The sequence below is a fragment of the Pongo abelii genome, chromosome 14 (genome assembly GCF_028885655.2).
Source record: "Pongo abelii isolate AG06213 chromosome 14, NHGRI_mPonAbe1-v2.0_pri, whole genome shotgun sequence".
NCBI classification, from domain to species: domain Eukaryota; kingdom Metazoa; phylum Chordata; class Mammalia; order Primates; family Hominidae; genus Pongo; species Pongo abelii.
Window position 1 is genome coordinate 107,280,541 of NC_071999.2, and position 18,706 is coordinate 107,299,246.

At 37.4% G+C, this 18,706-nt stretch overlaps 1 protein-coding gene across 7 annotated transcripts in view; it reads right to left on the reverse strand.

Annotated features, from left to right (window-relative positions):
- Window positions 1–18,706, reverse strand: part of NALCN (sodium leak channel, non-selective) — a 365,066-nt gene that overhangs the window by 21,122 nt on the left and 325,238 nt on the right. For all 7 annotated transcript variants that reach the window (XM_024231054.3, XM_024231061.3, XM_054529197.2 and 4 more), the window contains 9 exons: window positions 16,506–16,626; window positions 16,323–16,421; window positions 10,391–10,484; window positions 9,772–9,878; window positions 9,490–9,564; window positions 8,193–8,312; window positions 2,677–2,745; window positions 1,327–1,475; window positions 353–446 (listed from right to left, as the gene is read on the reverse strand). In XM_024231054.3, the coding sequence (XP_024086822.1) occupies window positions 353–446; window positions 1,327–1,475; window positions 2,677–2,745; window positions 8,193–8,312; window positions 9,490–9,564; window positions 9,772–9,878; window positions 10,391–10,484; window positions 16,323–16,421; window positions 16,506–16,626 (928 nt within the window). The remainder of the gene's footprint in view (window positions 1–352; window positions 447–1,326; window positions 1,476–2,676; window positions 2,746–8,192; window positions 8,313–9,489; window positions 9,565–9,771; window positions 9,879–10,390; window positions 10,485–16,322; window positions 16,422–16,505; window positions 16,627–18,706) is intronic.

Below are 18,706 nucleotides of genomic sequence, written 5' to 3' on the forward strand. Positions count from 1 at the left end.
AGCACCTAGCATATAGCTGAGGGGCAGTGAACTATCCACTGAATACATTAAATTAAAGGGCTCCCTGTTTGACTTTGATTACCAAAATATTAAAGATGGGAGGGAAAGAACAACACTCACAGAATGCATATTTGTTGAATGGAACTACAATAGCTCAAGTTGGGTTAATTGAGTATTTTACCCTAAATATTCACACATTGGAATGTATAATAATGCAATTTTATGAAGTGTCAGGATTCATATTTCGTACACAAAGTCTTGACGCTAACAAGGATGATCCTGCCAACATTGTGTTGCAAGAGTTTCCGGCTGATTCTAAGTCTAAGCCTTGTTCATGATGAGAGATATTTACCATACAGTCATGCATAATCTTGTTCCAGTCTTCACCTGTGACAATTCGGAACAGTACGGTAATAGCTTTGCCAGCCGAAGAAAAATTTGCATGCCTAATTTAAGAAAAAAAAATTAACAATGTGAATAGAAGGGTTTGTCGTGAAATAGCATGGTTTGCCACCACCAAAACAAGTGGAGGTTGTAGCAAATTTGGTTGCTAAGTTACCTTTTCCAAAGGTTGTATCTTTTTCTTAGTTTGTCATTTATACTTGCCTCCAAGTTTAGCTGTCTAACACCCAACTCTAGCATGACCACTAATTTATTGCCGTTCATCTTGAATGATTAAGTAGGCAGGCTTTGGCAACTAAGTGATTCCTTCTTTCACTTGGACGATGCTATAAAAGGTGGGGCAGCTATGTATCTAATTCCTACAACCAGATATATCGGCATATACTTTGTTGTATCAGGACTTTAAAAAAAACAATGAGATGCGTCTATAAAACTTAGGCAAATCATTGAAAACTGCTTTTCATATATTATATATATAATATATATATTACAACCATTATATTATATATATATTACAACCATTTGGGGGACTCTAAATTCCCATATTTTGCTGCGAAAGGAACCCGAAGTTATCTTAAAATTGTTCCATCTAAAAATAATATATCATTTTTTGGCAATATGTAGATAGAAAAAGTGCTGGAATTGGGAGTGATGATTACTGAATGTTGGTGGAATTATGGATTCTTTTTGTTTTCTTTTATTTCTAATTTTTCTAAGGTTTTGAAAGTAGACCTTTTCAGTTGAATAACCTTTTTCAACTGGAAAAATATCATTTAAAACTTGGCTATTTTATTTTAATTTCCAACTGATTACTTCCCTTTCCCCTCATCTAGACTTTAATAGACAAAAAACATTTGTTTATTTAAAATCTTATTACTAAAGGGTTTGCTTGATAAATGAATAGAAAGATAAGTATACACCAACCTGTTAATATTCTCCCCATATTTCACAGTACCAAATAAAACAACTCCAGCAAAAGCGTAACACAGCAGCAAGAGGAACATGCCTACTATGATAAAGAAGCTCTTGTACATGCTGACGACCACTGTCAAGAGGAGCATCTTTAGCGTTACCTGGGGACCAGGGGTGGGAAGCGGGGAGACAGAGAGAGAGAGAGAGAGAGAGAGAGAGAGAGAGAGAGAGAAAGAATATTCAATCTATTAAGCTATGGAAGACCTGGGTAGCAACTAATCTTTAAGCAGATTGGCTCAAAAGTGACTCTTAGGTGTATCACTTGAAAGTTGCTTTCTATAAGGTATTAAATCTAAATATTCTTCAAAACCCACCAGGCATTGGGTGAATTTTATTCTTACTTCAAACAATTCAGCCTCTTCACACAAATTAATAAGAGTAACACTAAGCATTTTCACCTTCCATTTTCTCTTCTCCTGCTCCTCAATTCTCTATGATAAGGGCTACACATTTTTGACTGATAGCAAGTAAACTCAGGTTTCTTCCACAAACAGACATTCACAAAAACAAACCTAAGCAATGGTATAATACTAAATAACTATCAAATATTAAGTATATTGGTTATGTGTATATATGGAATGTATATATGAAATAACGTTTGTAATAAAAAAAGGAAACAGCATTGTGAAAAATGAAAAATATATGTGGAATATACTCATGAACATTAACAAATAATATTAAAAAATCTGGAATCTCATCCTGGCTGACATGGTGAAACCCTGTCTCTACTAAAAATACAAAAATTAGCTGGGTGTGGTGGCACATGCCTGTAATCTCAGTTACTCGGGAGGCTGAGGCAGGAGAATCACTTGAACCCGGGAGATGGAGAAAACAGTGAGCCGAGATCCTGCCACTGCACTCCAGCCTGGTGACAGAGCAAGACTCCATCTCAGAAAAAAAAAAAAATCTGGAATCATGGAAACATAAAAATTCATCAAAGATTATTTTTCTTTGAAGTTACTTAACTTTATTGAAAATAAAAATAAAAATGCATTAAGAAAGAATATTGGTTTTTGTTTTCATGACTGATGTTATGTTTAATTAAATTAATAAATTTAAATAATTTACTTAATTATTGAATATAAAGAATAAGCAACATAAATGGCAGGAAACACATCAAATAATAACTAAGCTACTGATTCATTTAATAATGTTTAATATTTGTTAATCTTGACTTATGATGTCTAGTAATTTGTGATTACATCCCTAAATACCCAGAGGTAAGGCTGTAATCAATTAATCACCATTCTTTCATTAACACATATATGACCTTTAAGATAAGATTCTTCACAAAGTACTTACATGTTTTCCACAGATGGAGAAAAACCTAAATACAATCACACAGGCACCCATCATGTAGGTATATGCATTCTGAAATTTAAACAGAAGACAGCCTCTCATAATTTGCACAAAGATCTTGTTACAGTTCCATTTTTTAAGCCTTCTGTGAAGTATACTGAATAATTAGCTTAATATGTGTAAATTCTTATAAGAAAGTTATCTAAAAAAAGGTGCTGAAAAGGTCACTGCAAAAACTCATGAATAAATATTAGATTTAAAATTCAATCTCAAATGAAACTTCGGGTTCTGTTTTGCTCAGCTAAATTCTGTATTTTGAAATTTATTTTACATAAAATGGTGACCAGCTCTTTTGCATACAGGCTGTGAAAAACACAGGATAACAGTGCAACACAGGAAGGTCAACTGACATAGGAGATAAAGGAATCCTGGCAAAGAGAAAGAGCTGATGGTGGAAAAGATTGCCAGAAGTCAGATTCTAGACACCACTGAAGAACAAACACACACTCATTCCTCTAAGCTGATTTCAGAGAGGTCCTCCCTGCTCAGGAACACATCCAGCTCTTTTTTCAAGGGTGTGATTAGCAGGAAGAGATGACTACACTTTATGAATAAGAAAGCTTCATTTGAGAAACAAAGATCCCACCAGCTATAACTGCAATAACAACCTTGACATTCAGCCGATGCCAGAGTGTGATTACTCTCAAGGAGGCTTGCCTAGCCAAATGATGACAGTCACAGATGGGCCCCGCGAAGGGGGTCCAGCGAGATCTTTGGTGAGGTCCAAGCACATGAATGGGTGCACATAGCATCCTTGGATGGGGAACTTTCCTTCCCAATAGTCCAGTGCAAAATACGGTGGAGAATGAGCATCCTTCCAAGACCAAAGAGGTTCTTGGAGAAGAACAAAAGCAGTTAGGCAGAAAAGGGAAGCTGGTCTTTTGGGTTTAAGATTTCCTCTCTGAGGTTATCTGGGATTAGGGAGTCTACTTGACTTTTGCTTGGACTGAGTAGCTTTAGGTTGCATTTTGATATGATTTGGCTGTGTTCCCACCCAAATCTCATCTTGGATTGTAGTTCCCATAATCCCCATGTATCATGGGAGGGACCAGGCGGAGATAATTGAATCACTGGGGTGGTTTCCTTCATCCTGTTCTTGTGATGATTAAGTCTCACGAGGTCTGATAGTTTTATAAGGGGCTTCCCCTTTCACTGGTCACTGATACTCCTTCCTGCCACCATGTGGAGAAGGATGTGTTTGCTTCCCCTTCCACCATGATCGTAAGTTTTCTGAGGCCTTCCCAGACATGCAGAACTATGAGTCAATTAAACCTCTTTCCTTTATAAATTACCCAGTTTTGGGTATTTCTTCATAACAGCATGAAAAAGGACTAATACAGTAAATTCATACTTAGAGTGGGGGGCTACTATAAAGATACCTGAAAATGTGGAAGCGACTTTGGAACTGGGTAACAGGCAGAGGTTGGAACAGTTTGAAGGACTCAGAAGAAGACAGGAAGATATGGGAAAGTTTGGAACTTCCTAGAGACTTGTTGGATAGCTTTGACCAAAATACTGATAGTGATATGGACAATGAAGTCCAGGCTGAAGTGGTCTCAGGTGGAGATGAGGAACTTATTGGGAACTGGAGCAAAGGTGACTCTTGTTATGCTTTAGCAAAGAGACTGGTGGCATTTTGCCCCTGCCATAGAGATCTGTGGAACTTTGAATCTGAGAGAGATGATTTAGGGTATCTGGTAGAATAAATTTCTAAGTGACACAGTGTTCAAGAGGAAGCAGAATATAAATAGTTGGAAAATTTGCAGTTTGATGATTTTTATAGAAAAGAAAACCTTATTTACTAGGGAGAAATTGAAGCCAGTTGCAGAAATTTACATAAGTGATGAGGGGCTGAATGCTAATCACCAAGATAATGGGGAAAATGTCCCCAGGGCATGCCAGAGACCTTCACAGCAGCCCCTTCCATCACAGGCCTGGAAGCCTAGGAGGGAAAAATGGTTTTGTGGGTGGGCCCCAGGCTCCCGCTGCTCTATGCAGCTTTGGGACATGGTGCCCTGCCTTCCAGCAGCTTCTGCTCCAGCCATGGCTAAAAGGTGCCAATGTACAGCTCAGGCCAATGCTTCAAAGAGTGCAAGCCCCGAGACTTGGTGGCTTACACATGGTGTTGGGCCTGTGGGTGAACAGAAGTCAAGAATTGAGGTTTGGGAACCTCTGCCTAGATTTCATAGGATGTATAGAAACAACTGGATGTCCAGGCAGAAGTTTGCTGCGGGGGGTAGAGCCCTCATGGAGAACCTCTGCTGGGGCAGTGCGGAAGGAAAATGTGTGGTTGGAGTCTACACACAGAGTCCCCACTGGGGCACTGCCTGGTGGAGCTGTGAGAAGAGGGCCACCATCCTCCAGACTCCAGAATGGTAGATCCACTGCCAGCTTGCACTGTGTGCCTGGAAAAGCCACAGACACTCAATACCAGTCCAGGAGGGGGTCTGTACCCTGTAAAGCCACAATGGTGGAGCTGCCCAAGGCCATGGGAGCCTACCTCTTGCATCAGTGTGCCCTGGATATAAGACATAGAGTCAAAGGAGATTATTTTGGAATGTTAATGTTTAATGACTGCCCTATTGGATTTTTGACTTGCATAGTGCCTATAGTCCCTTTGTTTTGGCCAATTTATCCCATTTGGAAGGGGTATATTTACCCAATGCCTGTACCCCCATTGTATCTAGGAAGTAACTAACTTGCTTTTGATTTTACAGGCTCATAGGCAGCAGAAACTTTCCTTTTCTCAGATAAGACTTTGGTCTTGGACTTTTGAGTTAATGCTGGAATGAGTTAAGACTTTGGGGGACTGTTGGGAGGGTATGATTGTATTTTGAATTGTGAAGACATGAGATTTGGGAGGGGTCCAGGCAGAATGATATGGTTTAGCTGTGTCCCCACCCAAATCTCATCTTGAATTGTAGTTCCCATAATCTCCACGTGTTGTGGGAGGCACCAGGTGGAGATAATTGAATTAAGGGGGGCAGTTTCCTCCCTCCTGCTCTCATGATATTGAGTTAGTTCTCACAAGATGTGATGGTTTTATAAGAGACTTCCCCCTTTGCTGGGCACTCATTCTGCTGTCTCCTGTTCCCTTCTGAAGGATGTGTTTGCTTCCCTTTCCACCATGATTGTAAGTTTCCTGGGGTCTTCCCGGCCATGTGGAACAGCGAGTTGATTAAACATCTTTCCTTTATAAATTACCCAGTTTTGGGTATTTCTTCATAACAGTGTGAGAAGGGACTAATACACATTTTATCTGAAGAAAGGAAAAACATGGGCCTTGCTGCCTCTTCTTCCCATGTTAGCTAAAGATCTATTGCAGATACCTTCCCTCTTTATGTTTTTGAAGTAATGACAACCAATAGTTTTTAGGATGAGAATCTGAATTCTTCACCTGGACTGCAAGGTCCTAAGAGGTCTGATACCTTCTTATCCATCCAAATCTTGTACTATGCTAGTACTAGGTATCTATCCTTCTTCCAGCTCTGTCATCTTTCCATCACAGGGATAGCTACCTGAAATGCCCTCCCCTTATCCTACAGATGGAGCCATCACTCCCTTGGGGATGTCTTCCAAGACCTCTCTGATGAAGCCATCTCCGACTATTATCTAAGTTGTCACAGGAATACAGGCTCTCCTTCATCTCCCTCACCATAGTCATTATACTCATAGATTTGTGAGCAATTGATGACTATCTATCTACTTTTCCAGGATATAAGGTTCACAAGAGCAGCAACTGTATTTGTTTTGCTTATTACATTTTTCTCAATTACTAGTACTGTGTCTTGTACTAGGAACTGAGAACCATTTATTGCTGAGAAAATAGTTCAGGGTGACTGAGAGCTCACCTAGGCTTCATACAGCCCCTGATGCTGAGGGTAACCACTGGTTTAAGAAGGACGCTCACTTATGTTCATGAGCACAGCATCTCGTATTAAGGCAAGCCCTTTAGGATGTGTAAATGAGTCTTTCCAAGCATGTCTCTAACATTAAGGGGACGGGAGAATGGATAGAAGGAAACAGGGAAAAACTGATAATATTCCTTGGGATGAGATCAAGGATGACTAACAAAAAGAAGGTAATTATAATAATGCCTACAGGCTTGTATAGTCTTTCTAGTTCAAGAAAGCCTCAAATATATTAACCCACTTGATCTTCATAATGCCAGAGGGAATAGGTGGATTATGAAGTTATATTGGCCGTTCAGAACAGGAAACAAAGGATCATTGAAGGCAAATAAATTAGTCAAGGCTAGAAAATGGTGGAACCTAGACTAGGACCCATATCTTCCAGAGCTGTGCTATCCAACATGGTGACCACCAGCCACATGGAACCACATGTGGTTACTGAGCACTTGAAATGTGGCAATTTAAATGAAGATATGCTGTAAATGTAAAATACATGCTCAGCCAAAGACTTCACACACAGATAAAAGGATGCAACTTATCTCAATAATTTTATATTGCTTACGCATGAAAATAATACTACTTTGGATATAGTAGTTTAGAAAATATAATTATTAAATTGTTAATTATAATTATATAAACAATAATTATAATTAAATAATTATAATTATATACATAATTATAATTAAATGATTATTAAATTAATAATTAAATAATTAATTATTTAAATATATTAACAATCAAATAATTATTAAATTGATCATTATTTATTTATTTAATAATTATTTAATTATAATTATTTATATAATAATAATTATTAACAATTTAATAATTGTATTTTCTAAACTACTACTTTTTTATTGTGGCTTCTAGAAAATTTTAAGGGTTATCTGTGGCCACATTTTATTTTCATTGGACAATATGGCCCTAGATTACAGTTCACTACACCCATAGCTGCAGATTTTGAGTGGGATCTCGAACTGAATGGAGGGTGAAGGCACTTTAGGTAAAATAGTGAGAACACAGGTGTAGAGATGGAAAATCATATACTTTAGAGAAGTGGAGGCTAAATGTCTTATAGAAAATGAAACAGTGGAAGTACTTGAGAATTACATCGTGAAATACTGATTATAACAACGTGGAACAAATGCTATATTTCAGCTGAGAAAACAGGAAAACAGGACTATGGTCTTCTGATACTAGCTTGTGTGAATTTGGACAGTTCTCAATCTCTGTTGCAGTCTTCCTCTTTCTTTCTTGTTTTCCCCTTTGGTAAAATGAGGGGCTAAACCAGAAGATCTTGAAGGTCCTTCTCTTTCTAGCTTGTACCATCTAGATCTTTGAGGGGCCAGGTTTTGCCTGTGTGAAGAGTGTGGGGGTGTGTACATGTAGACACAATCATGTCTGAGAGCCCATCACAGTCAAAGCTGGGCTTTAGGAAAACACCTCAGAGCAGGTTGATGTGGAGTAAAATGAGACTGGAAACAGGATTGAGCAGAACTGAACCAAACTGAAATAATCAGCTGAAATCAACTTGACTTCTACTCTTACCAGGAGGGCAAAGTGAAGCACCACCCATACAACACCAAGCGACGTCACCAGGAGATCATATCGGTTTCTTCTGCTTTGCCAGAAGCCAGCAGGCGACATTGCTATGATCTTCATGGTAACCTGGAGAAAAAGCAAAGAAGAAAATAAACAGAGGGAGTGTTTAGCACATATTTAAATGTATTAACTTGAGATGCATTATGTGTATGTATTTTTTTTCAAATGAAGAAAATTTTAAATTATTTGATGTGGACACAGTATCTTTTCCATTGAAAATGAGACAAACACTTTAATGCCTTTTGAGGTTTCCTTTCAGGCCACGTGCCTACACTATCTATCTGTCTGTCTGTCTGTCTATTTATTTATTATTATTTTTTGAGACTGAGTCTCGCTCTGTCACCCAGGCTGGAGTGCAGTGGCATGATCTTGGCTCACTGCAGCCTCTGCCTCCCAGGTTCAAGCGATTCTCCTGCCTCAGCCTCCCGAGTAGCTGAGATTATAGGCACGTGCGACCACTCCTGGCTAATTTTTGTATTTTTAGTAGAGATGGGGTTTCACCACGTTGGCCAGGCTGGTCTCAAACTCCTGGCCTCAGGTGATCCACCCACCTCGGCCTCCCAAAGTTCTGGGATTACAGGAGTGAGCCAGCATGCTCGGTTATACTATCTATTTAAAGAACAATTGTAAACAATGTAGTAACTAAAAATAAGAGTTTATTACCAAGATATATGATTTTATTTTTGAAGCTAAGTAGCTTACAAATCTGTGTTCTCTACACTCTTTCCTCTTTGTTTTATGACTAGTTCTGATCATGGGGCATTTTTCTTCCTTAAGCAAAAGGCCATAGATTTTGGGAAACATCAACCAGTATAGGGCAAAATGAGAATCTGATTGTATTTCAAGAAGATTGCCCTGGAAAGCAATATTATGAGAATCACATGTTCAAATAACCTTGTCTGGGCCAACTTGCTTTGCCTCTCTATTGCAATTTGAGAGGCTTGCACTGTTATAGTGGCTTGCACCGTTCCCTCTAAATATTAGAGCTCACATAACTAGACAGGCCAATGTTCAGACACAACAATCGACAGCAGCATTTCTGTAGTTAGAAAAATCTGATGGATGGATAAAGTGATGTCTTTGTTCGAGTTAAGCAGAACCGCTTAAGAAGGAAATATCCTAAGGGCAAAGCTTCAAAGGCAATGGAACACAGAGAGGAGAGTAAGTGGCATCAAAGAGGGAGGCTGATTTACTTTAAAACTGTGCACAGATTCCCCCAGAGCTAGCTGACTCATTACAGTACCTCCAGAACAAAGATGAAGGTGAAAACAACTGACATTGTTGCCAAAGGTACGGTCACCGGGTCCTCGACGTCCCACTGCAACAGAAACAGCACACGAGTTGTTGCCCACGTCCATCGGACACATACAGGCTTGCCCCTCTTATGCCCATTTTGCCATGACAGTGAATCTTAATTTTTATACCCAAGAACATAACAGTGAATGCATATAGCAGCTTGTGATACTCTCGGATGTAGTAGTGAATACAAAATTCATTCCCAGAGTCTCAGGGTGAAATGAAGTACCTTGACAGAGAGCAACACCGACTGGGCCAGGACGAGTAATGCAATTGTCCTCTTAAAAAATGGATGCTGGGTTATGTCATACATTTTAGCTCTAAAACCATCATTATCTAGAAAAGAAAGGTTTGGGCAAGGGCATTTTAGACACAGGTCACATTTACTTTCTTGTCGTTTATTTTCTTAAATGCTTATCTTAAAACCCATTACATTTTTCTCCCCAAACAGTTCCATCTATTGTGAGGTGTTTTTGCAGCAATGGCTGGCTCTGAATATTTAAAACAACAGTGCATGATGCCATCTATATTGGAAGGAGAAGTGCATCATTCAATTTCTGTCAGTTTAATACATTTCACTCATATTTTTAAAAGGCAAGCGCAAATATATTTTATTTAAAAATTCATTTTTTCATTAAGGCTTAGTCTGAGAGCACTGAAGCACAGCCTTTGGGTGGCTGATTTTAATAGCCTTATGGAGAGATCTGTGGTTTGGAGCCTGTTTCTGTATTAACTTATGCACAACCTCCCAGCGGCCTCACGATTATTATTTTAATTTAAATCTGAGACTCCTGGGGAATCGTGCACACTAGTGCCCAACATGAATAAAATCAGAGCATCTTGGGTACCCGGGCGAGGCGGGAGATGAAGAGGCTGTGCGATCTTCAGTCGGCTCTTCAGGTCTTCCCATCTTCTCTGATCGACGGTCAGCAAAGCCGTCCCCTTAACAGGCAAAAGAAAGCAGGAAAAGGGCTTTTGTCATGTGCTTGCACCAAGAACATGGCAGATGGGGTGCCGAGACAAACAGGACTGATGGGGGGCTTGCACTGACCATGTTCTTCCAACCGTGGTGGTTAGAGAAACATGGTCAGAATGCTCAAAGTTGGTCTTGGGAGGAGTTCCGAAAATGATGACCAGGTGTTTCAGAGAGAATTCAGCAGCCTTCGACTTATATCTTTGGAGATGTGTAATATTCAGGTTTGGGAAAATGTAAAGAGGAGTTTCTACATAATCACATTTTCAAAAAAGGATACTCACTAATAGTAGTTAGTTTCCTTTCATTTCATAGCAGCAAAATTATAGCTTGTCAATGCTGGGGCTTCTAGTTAAGGGTATGTTGTCTTTCTTTAAAAAATGTCTAATATGTGCAATTGCAAAACTGTTTTTGAGAGATACAAAGTCATAGAGTTTGCATTTTAAGAAATTAGTGCTGTGATAACTGCCTAAATGGAATTCCATATTCTGTATAATAGAGTACTTGATTAAAATGCATATGATTAAAATTATATTATATTGTATTACACTGCACTGCATTATATTTTATCATAAAAGCAGAAGTGTAATTTTAAAAACTAGACAAAAACCCCACTCTCTCTTTCCTTACCCAGAGCTAACACTACCCTTCAGGCGTGCATCCTCCTTACTATGTTTTCAGACTTTTGTGCTTATGTATGTATCAATACATAAAAATTTGTTTTGAATTTTTTAATATTTATAGAAATGGTGTCCAACATGTGTTTATGCTGTTTCTTTATATCTGCATTGAACAGTATGCTTTCCATACAACTAGATTACTAGATCTAATTTGTTTAACTGCTCACAAACACTGTCCACTGTACAAATATCAGAAGTTATTCATTTTAGATTTATGGACTATAACCAATGCTGCAATAAGCATCCATGTACTGTCTCATAGTAAATATCTACGAGGGTTTCTCCATTGTTATCTCTAGGACAAGAATTGATGGGGTCTAGGAATTTAAGCATCTTTACATTTACCAGATGTTGTCAACTTGCTTTCCAAAGAGCAATAATCAAAACAAATTTCCTACCAGCAATATACAAGTGTTACCATATCCTAATATTCTTGCAATACTTGATATTGCCAGACATTGTAATCTGACCACTTTGATAGGTGTGAAAATGTATCTAATGTTGTTTTAATATTAACGAGATGAAACATTTGTATGTGTGTAAATGGTGATGCTTGTATCTTCCTATGTGAATTGCCCATTCATATCTTTTGCTCATTTTTGTATTTTGATATTTACTTTTTAATGGTCTGTAGAGATTCTTTATACATGCTGGATACTAATCTTTTATCAATTATGTAAGTTGTACATATTTTCTCTTAGTCTTGGCTTGTATTTTTATTTTGCTTAGAGTGTCTTTTGTTATTCAGAAAATTTTAATTTAAATATAATCGAGTTTATAATTTTTTTCCTTTATAGATTTTACTTGGTGGCTAATGCGATGAAATCCATAACTACTCCAGGGCAAAAAACAAATGCTTACTAGTGGTGGGGAGGGGAACTAGAATAGGGATAGTCAAATGTTGATTAATGGATATGAAAATACAGCTAGATTGGAGGAATAAATTTTAGTGTTCCATGGTAATATATGGTAAATCTAATTGACAACAATTAATTGTATATTTTTAAATACCTAGAAGAGAGGATTATGAATGTTCCCAACACAAAACAGCGATAAATGTTTGAGGTGATGGATATGCTAATTATCCTTATTTGATCATTACACATTATAATACATGAATTGAAATATCACACTGTACCCCATAAATATGTACAATTATGTGCTGATTAAAAATAATAAAGGCAAAAACATTATTTGCTGCTTATCTGAAATTCAAATAAAAAATAAATGCTGACATGATTTAAAAATGGTTTAAATTTTGCCTTTCATATTGAAGTCTTTAATTCATCTGGAATTCATTTTTGAGTATGCAGTGAGGTAGAGATCTCAGCATAGCTCTTTACATCAATACAATCAATACCCCCAGCACCACTTCTTGTTGGTCTCACCACCCTCTGCACTAATTTGTTGAGCTGCTTCTGTTTTCTACATACATGGGTCCCTGCTGGGTCTTTCTAGTTTTTTCTGTAAGTCTGATTTTCTATACCTATAACAATACTGACACTGTTTTAATTATTGTAGCTTACTTTCTTGTTTCATGTTTTTATTTTTGCTCAACCTTCCTAGAGGTTTATTGACTTGATTTAAAAAAAAAAAAACCCAGCTTTTGTTATTCTTGAACATTATAGAAGCTATACAAGTTTCCTTACTTTCTGTGTCATTAATTTCTGTCCTAATCTTTGTTACTTTATTCCCCCCTACTTTATTTGATTTTATTTTAATTTATTTATTTGGATATTTGACATATTAATATTTAACTTGTGATTCTCCTCTAATATATACACTTAAAATGATACATTTATTTGTAATTACTGATTTACCTATACCTCATGAGTTTTTGTATATGACACTATAAAATGTTTTGTCTGTAAATATTTTGTGATTTTCTATAATAATTTCTTCAACTCATAAATTATTTATAGTATTGTCTTAATATTCCCAAATTGCAAAGTTTTTTTTGTTTTTGTTTTCATTATGGTCAGAAAACATTCTTACATTATCAATTCTTTGGTAATTATGGCCTTCTGGGAGATACATTTTGTGCTTGAAAATAATGAACGTTCTTAAATTGTTGGAATTAAGAGTTTTCCTTATATGTTCACTTGATTGTGTTTATTGTATCAAATCTCAAATTTCCTTTTATTCTTCTCTGAATTATGAGATTTTTTGAGAAATATGTTAATATCTTTAACTATGATTTTGGATTTTCTAGCTTCTTTTTACAACTTGGTTAATTTTTGCTTTGTACATTTTGGGATTTGGAAGTTCTATATCTTTCTGGTGATTAGTTTGTCATTCTTTAATACATCATTTATTCCCAATAATAGTGTTTGTTTAAAATTGTTCTTTTCTGATAATCACATTGTTAAACCACTTTTCCCACTAATTATAAGCAAACACATGTTTTCTGGTCACCATAGATATTAATGTAATTAATTACTTTGTTATACAAAAAAAAATTTTGGAAAGTTGAACTCTGAAAGGATCTAAAAGAATAATAAGCATGGAGGTATCATCTGATCATTAATATATAAAAACCTCTGAAAGTTTATTATTGTCAAATTAGGTTAATAAATCAAACACATTATCTTACATAGTAGAGAAATCAGAAAAAAATCTATATTACTAATATAGACTTGGAACTCTTTAAAGAGGTTTCCATTTTCAAAAGAAGACATATTTTTGCATGATTCTGAATTGTACCCTAAAGATTCCCTCATTTTCTATCTCTGTTGTCTCTACATCTGGAAATTTACTTATGTGCCTTTGGGTATGACTATTAAGATGTGTGCTCCATGAGGGCAAATAACTTTTCTGTGTTTAGTGTTTAGGTTAGTTTGCTAGGTCCTCAGTGTCAAGAGCAGCATCTGGCACCTAGTAGATGCTCAAATACATCTGTTGAATGATAGAATAGTATATAAATGTTGTTAGATGGCAGCTCATGAGCTGCTTTCTAAAAAAAAGAAAAAAACTTGCAGAGAAAGAAACTTTTCTAAAAGGCTCACATAATTTAGCAATTGATATCTCCAATTAACAAATCATGTTTGTAAAGCTTGGTAATATAATTTCTTGTCAATTTCTCCTTTCTTTAAGTGCCCATTTGAGCTGATAGAACATACGCCCCAGATCCCCCAAACAGGCCACGTTACTCTTTCCTACCTGCAGAACATAAATACAGTGCTGGATGGAGACTTCCCTGGTTATTCTGCTTACCTCAGCCACTTCTCTAAGCGCAAGTGTTGCAATTAATTATACATTTATTTCCAGTTACTGAACATTTTATGTTGTTCTATGTATGTTGCTGAATTGTGAGCTGTGATACATTCTAATCTTCCTGAAATCAGGTGTCTGCTCAGACGGCTTCTTAACGGTGTTCTGGGCAAGCAGTGCCTAAACTCTCCTGTTAACTGACTGATTAGCTCTGCTTATATTCTAGAATTCTCAGTGTCTGCTGTATTACATGGCTCAAAGGCATCTAAAAAGATCCTTCTTCCTCTTTCTGCTTGGTATTAAACTAAACACTGTAGGGCTCAAAGCATCTCATTAATGAATGTGATAGGAGTAAAATAAGGGGCTGGGTGACACGATCACTACTGTTCTTTCTGTCTCTAACATCCCATGTTTCTGAGGGTCCAAGTAGAGTCGGGGCCCAAAAGAGGAATTTTTAAATCTCACCCTTTGAAAACCTGAATGAAATGACATGCTCATTAGCCACACATCAAAGGTGTCAATTGACTGGGTAACTGGTACCACACACGTTGAGCCTGAGGACAGTGAGTGACAGATACTGTCCCCTGTGTAGCAACACAAACTGAAGAGCTCTGATGTGAACGCATGGGAATCAGTCCTAGCCGTGAATAACGTCGAACAGCACGGTGCTTTACAGGCAGATCTAGCTTCAACTTAATGCAGAGTGAAGGTTGACTTTATTCTACTCATGCCTTGGAAGAATCACAGAGCCTGCGGTAATAGGCACCAATTCTGAATTCTGGCCCTGTTTATCACACCTTATAAGCCCCAGACTAATCACTGCTTTTTCCGCAACCGTGCACTTGAGAGTTGTGAGAATTGATTGAATATGTAAAATCTTAATACACAGTGTGTGCTCAAAAACTGCATGCATTTCCCTTACTATGATTCCAAAGACTGCCTCTCAAACGATAGAGGGCATAGCACAAGTGCCTAGATGAGCAAGCCCCTCTCCAAGGAGTGCTAATAGAATGTTCTTCCCCAAACTCACACTTTGATAGGAAACTACATTGTCGTTTTCCCATTCGTGGGCCTTTGTTCTAATCATTAGAGCTGTTACAAACTCAACAGGCTTTCCGAGTTCACAAAGTATGTCAAGTTCATATGAAATTAGAAAATCTTTTTTCCTTTTTTTTTTTTTTTTGAGTCTTGCTCTGTTGCTCAGACTGGATGCAGTGGCGTGATCTCGGCTCACTGTAACCTCTGCCTTCTAGGTTCAAACGATTCTCATGCCTCAGCCAACCCAGTAGCTGGGATTACAGGCATGCACCACCACGCCCGGCTAGTTTTTGTATTTTTAGTAGAGACAGGGTTTCACCATGTTGGCCAGGCTGGTCTTGAACTCCTGACCTCAAGTGATCCACCCGCCTTGGCCTCCCAAAGTGCAGGGATTACAGGTGTGAGCCACCATACCCTGCCGCAAAATCTTTTTTTCTGTGAATTAGGATTTTAAAATTTCTACCAGACTCCCCTCACCCCCATCAAAATTCTGAGTTCACCTACTGAGTTACACGGAAGCACACAATTTACATTTAGTGAAAGTAATATTACCTGTAATTAGCGAATCACTTTCATCTATTGTATTTTAATAACTTGCTGCACATCTTTCTTTTCAATTTGAACAATAGGAGATGCGCCTCTCAGTTGTCGGTGAATTAATGACACTGTTACCAAAAGGGTAAATTTAGCAAGAGAACTGTACTCTTAAATAATGTGTCTGAAAAGCAGCAATGAGGTAGCTTGTAAAACAGTTACAGAGATTATTTACACCAGTCACATTACAGTTTAAAGCGGCTTCATGCCGCGTGTGAAAAGAAAAAAATAGCTCAAACTGAGTGGCTAGAAAAGCTATGTGGTATCCAAACCAAAAATTCTTACCTTGTTTTCATTGAAATTAGCAATAACTACTCCAACAAAAAGGGTCAGTCCAATCATGCAACCCAGGAATACAAAAACATGAATATAGATTCCATGGATCTGCATAAAGGAAAATATGGTTATTCATCAAAACAAATGAAAGCTGCTCTTGAAGTGTTCAAAGGATTCGATGTGCTCACTTACCGGCCCCACACGATGAATAATAACATCTCTCACTTCCACCCAGCCTTTCAAGGAGAGAACTTCAAACAATGCCAGCATAGCGTTTCCCACATTGTCGAAATTAAAGTTCCGAGGATTCGCCCTGCAATTCCAATACAGGAATGTTCTGTGAAATTCCAATAAGCAGTAACTGAAGGCAAATATCTGTAGCCCTTTCCAGTCATGGGTGTGGGATATGTGTGTGTGTATATGCATACACACACATTTTTACACTATATGGCATTCGTTTGCTACATCATAACAATGCATCAATGTGTTATAATTGATTGTGTTCATTAGGTAATGATGGGGTGATCTCAATGTAAAACAGCTCTAGTTCTAGCTTGAGAGGTTCTGCAACATTTCTACCTTGTCCTGATTACCCTGAGGACTGGACAGATGATTTTATCGATTTGCACAAAGAAGCATTGGATTTTGGATGTGTATTTGGAAATAGTTTTGTAACTGAAAACCTTTCTAAAGGCATAAAGTACAATTGCCTGTGTTAGTATAGAAAGTGTAGAGTAGAATTTAGTCACTTTATTTCACTTTGTGTGAACATGGGGCTGTAAAGTAGTGATGCATTTAGAGGTCACTGAGATGGCAAGAGGTGTTTGTTTGTAGTATGTATTTTTCCAAATTACTCTCTTCCAGTTGGATTGTTTTTCTTATTAACTCTGAGTCTTCTCAGTGGACTCTTAGTCTGGTCCCCTTTATGGGTGGTATGCTTTCTACCTCCACCACTGATTCCTGATTCTTGAAACTCATTGGCTTATTCATTTTCTGTTTTCTTATAGATTCGGGGGGTACACGTGCAGGCTTGTTACATGGGTGTATTGCATAATGCTGGGGTTTGAGCTTCTAATGAACCCATTACTCAGATAGTGCACGCAGAATCCAACAGGTAATTGAGCTTCTAATGAACCCATTACTCAGATAGTGCATGCAGAATCCAACAGGTAATTTTTCCAACCTATGCCCTCCTTCCTTCCTCCTCCCGTTTGAAGTCCCCACTGTCCGGCGTTTCCATCTTTATGTCGATGTGTACCCACTGTTTAGCTCCCACTTCTGTGGGGGCCAGGGATGTCTCATTTCTTGTTCTTTTAACATGGTTATACTTTTCTCTTCCCACTTACAAAAGTGATCCTTTTTACTAGATTGCATCTTCTTTGATTGCTACGGTTCTTAGCTAACATTTTTGTTGTTAATAGAAGAAGCTTTCAGTGGTTTTCTCCCCCTCTTTCCTTCTTATTAGAGGCTAATTTTAAATAATTAAGATTTTGATAACCAAACACTGGAAAATCATGGACTATATTTCTTGAATTTAATGAAGAACTGAGCTCCGGACCACTGACTAGAGTAGGCCCCTTGGAGCCTATTTAAATTATATTTTGATCATTTTTCCCCCTGCTGGCTCATTTCTCAAAATTTAACCCTCATGACAGGCAACGCTCTGGGGAAAATCTGGTTCTGTACTTTTCTACCATCTTTTATGTTTTTTAAACTATAGAGACAATCACAAGATGTGCCTTCATAAGTTTTTTGAATATTAAATAGATGAGGATATAAGAAGAAAACATTAAACTGAAACTGATTTGCTCTTCAGGGCTTAGGGCTGATTAGTGGAGGTGGTCTTTAATATAGTGCAAAAGCCCCACTCAGAAATGCATATTTTAGAATTCTGCTTTATATTTTTTATGTATGAAAGTACAAATATATTCTTTTGGATGCTTCCAACAATCTTTCCTTTGGGATGTTTCCACTAAATTTCACATATTTTACAGTAGACAGAAGTTATAAGGATTCTACAGATGCCACAGTTTGCTTGAATAAGGATTTTTTACAACCAAGTGAACCAGTTCTCAGAGCCGATGTTGGACTTCCTTACCTGCTCATTTTCTTTTGTAGAAGTGCTTTCTTAGCTGAATTTGCAACAACTGAAATTACTGTTATGTTCTATGTCTTCTAGAAGTTAGAATATGTGAAAAATATTCTAACTAAACTAAGAAAAACAAAATGTAGCATCAAAGACTTCAATAGTTGGAAGAATTTATCACATGTAAAAAAAATAAGTCTTTTTCAGTTTTAATCATGTAAGGTGTTTTCTTATGCTTTCTTCATGCTAGCAAAGTTGCAAAGTTTGAAACTTTGCCTGTAACTACGGAGTCCTTCAATAAATCCCA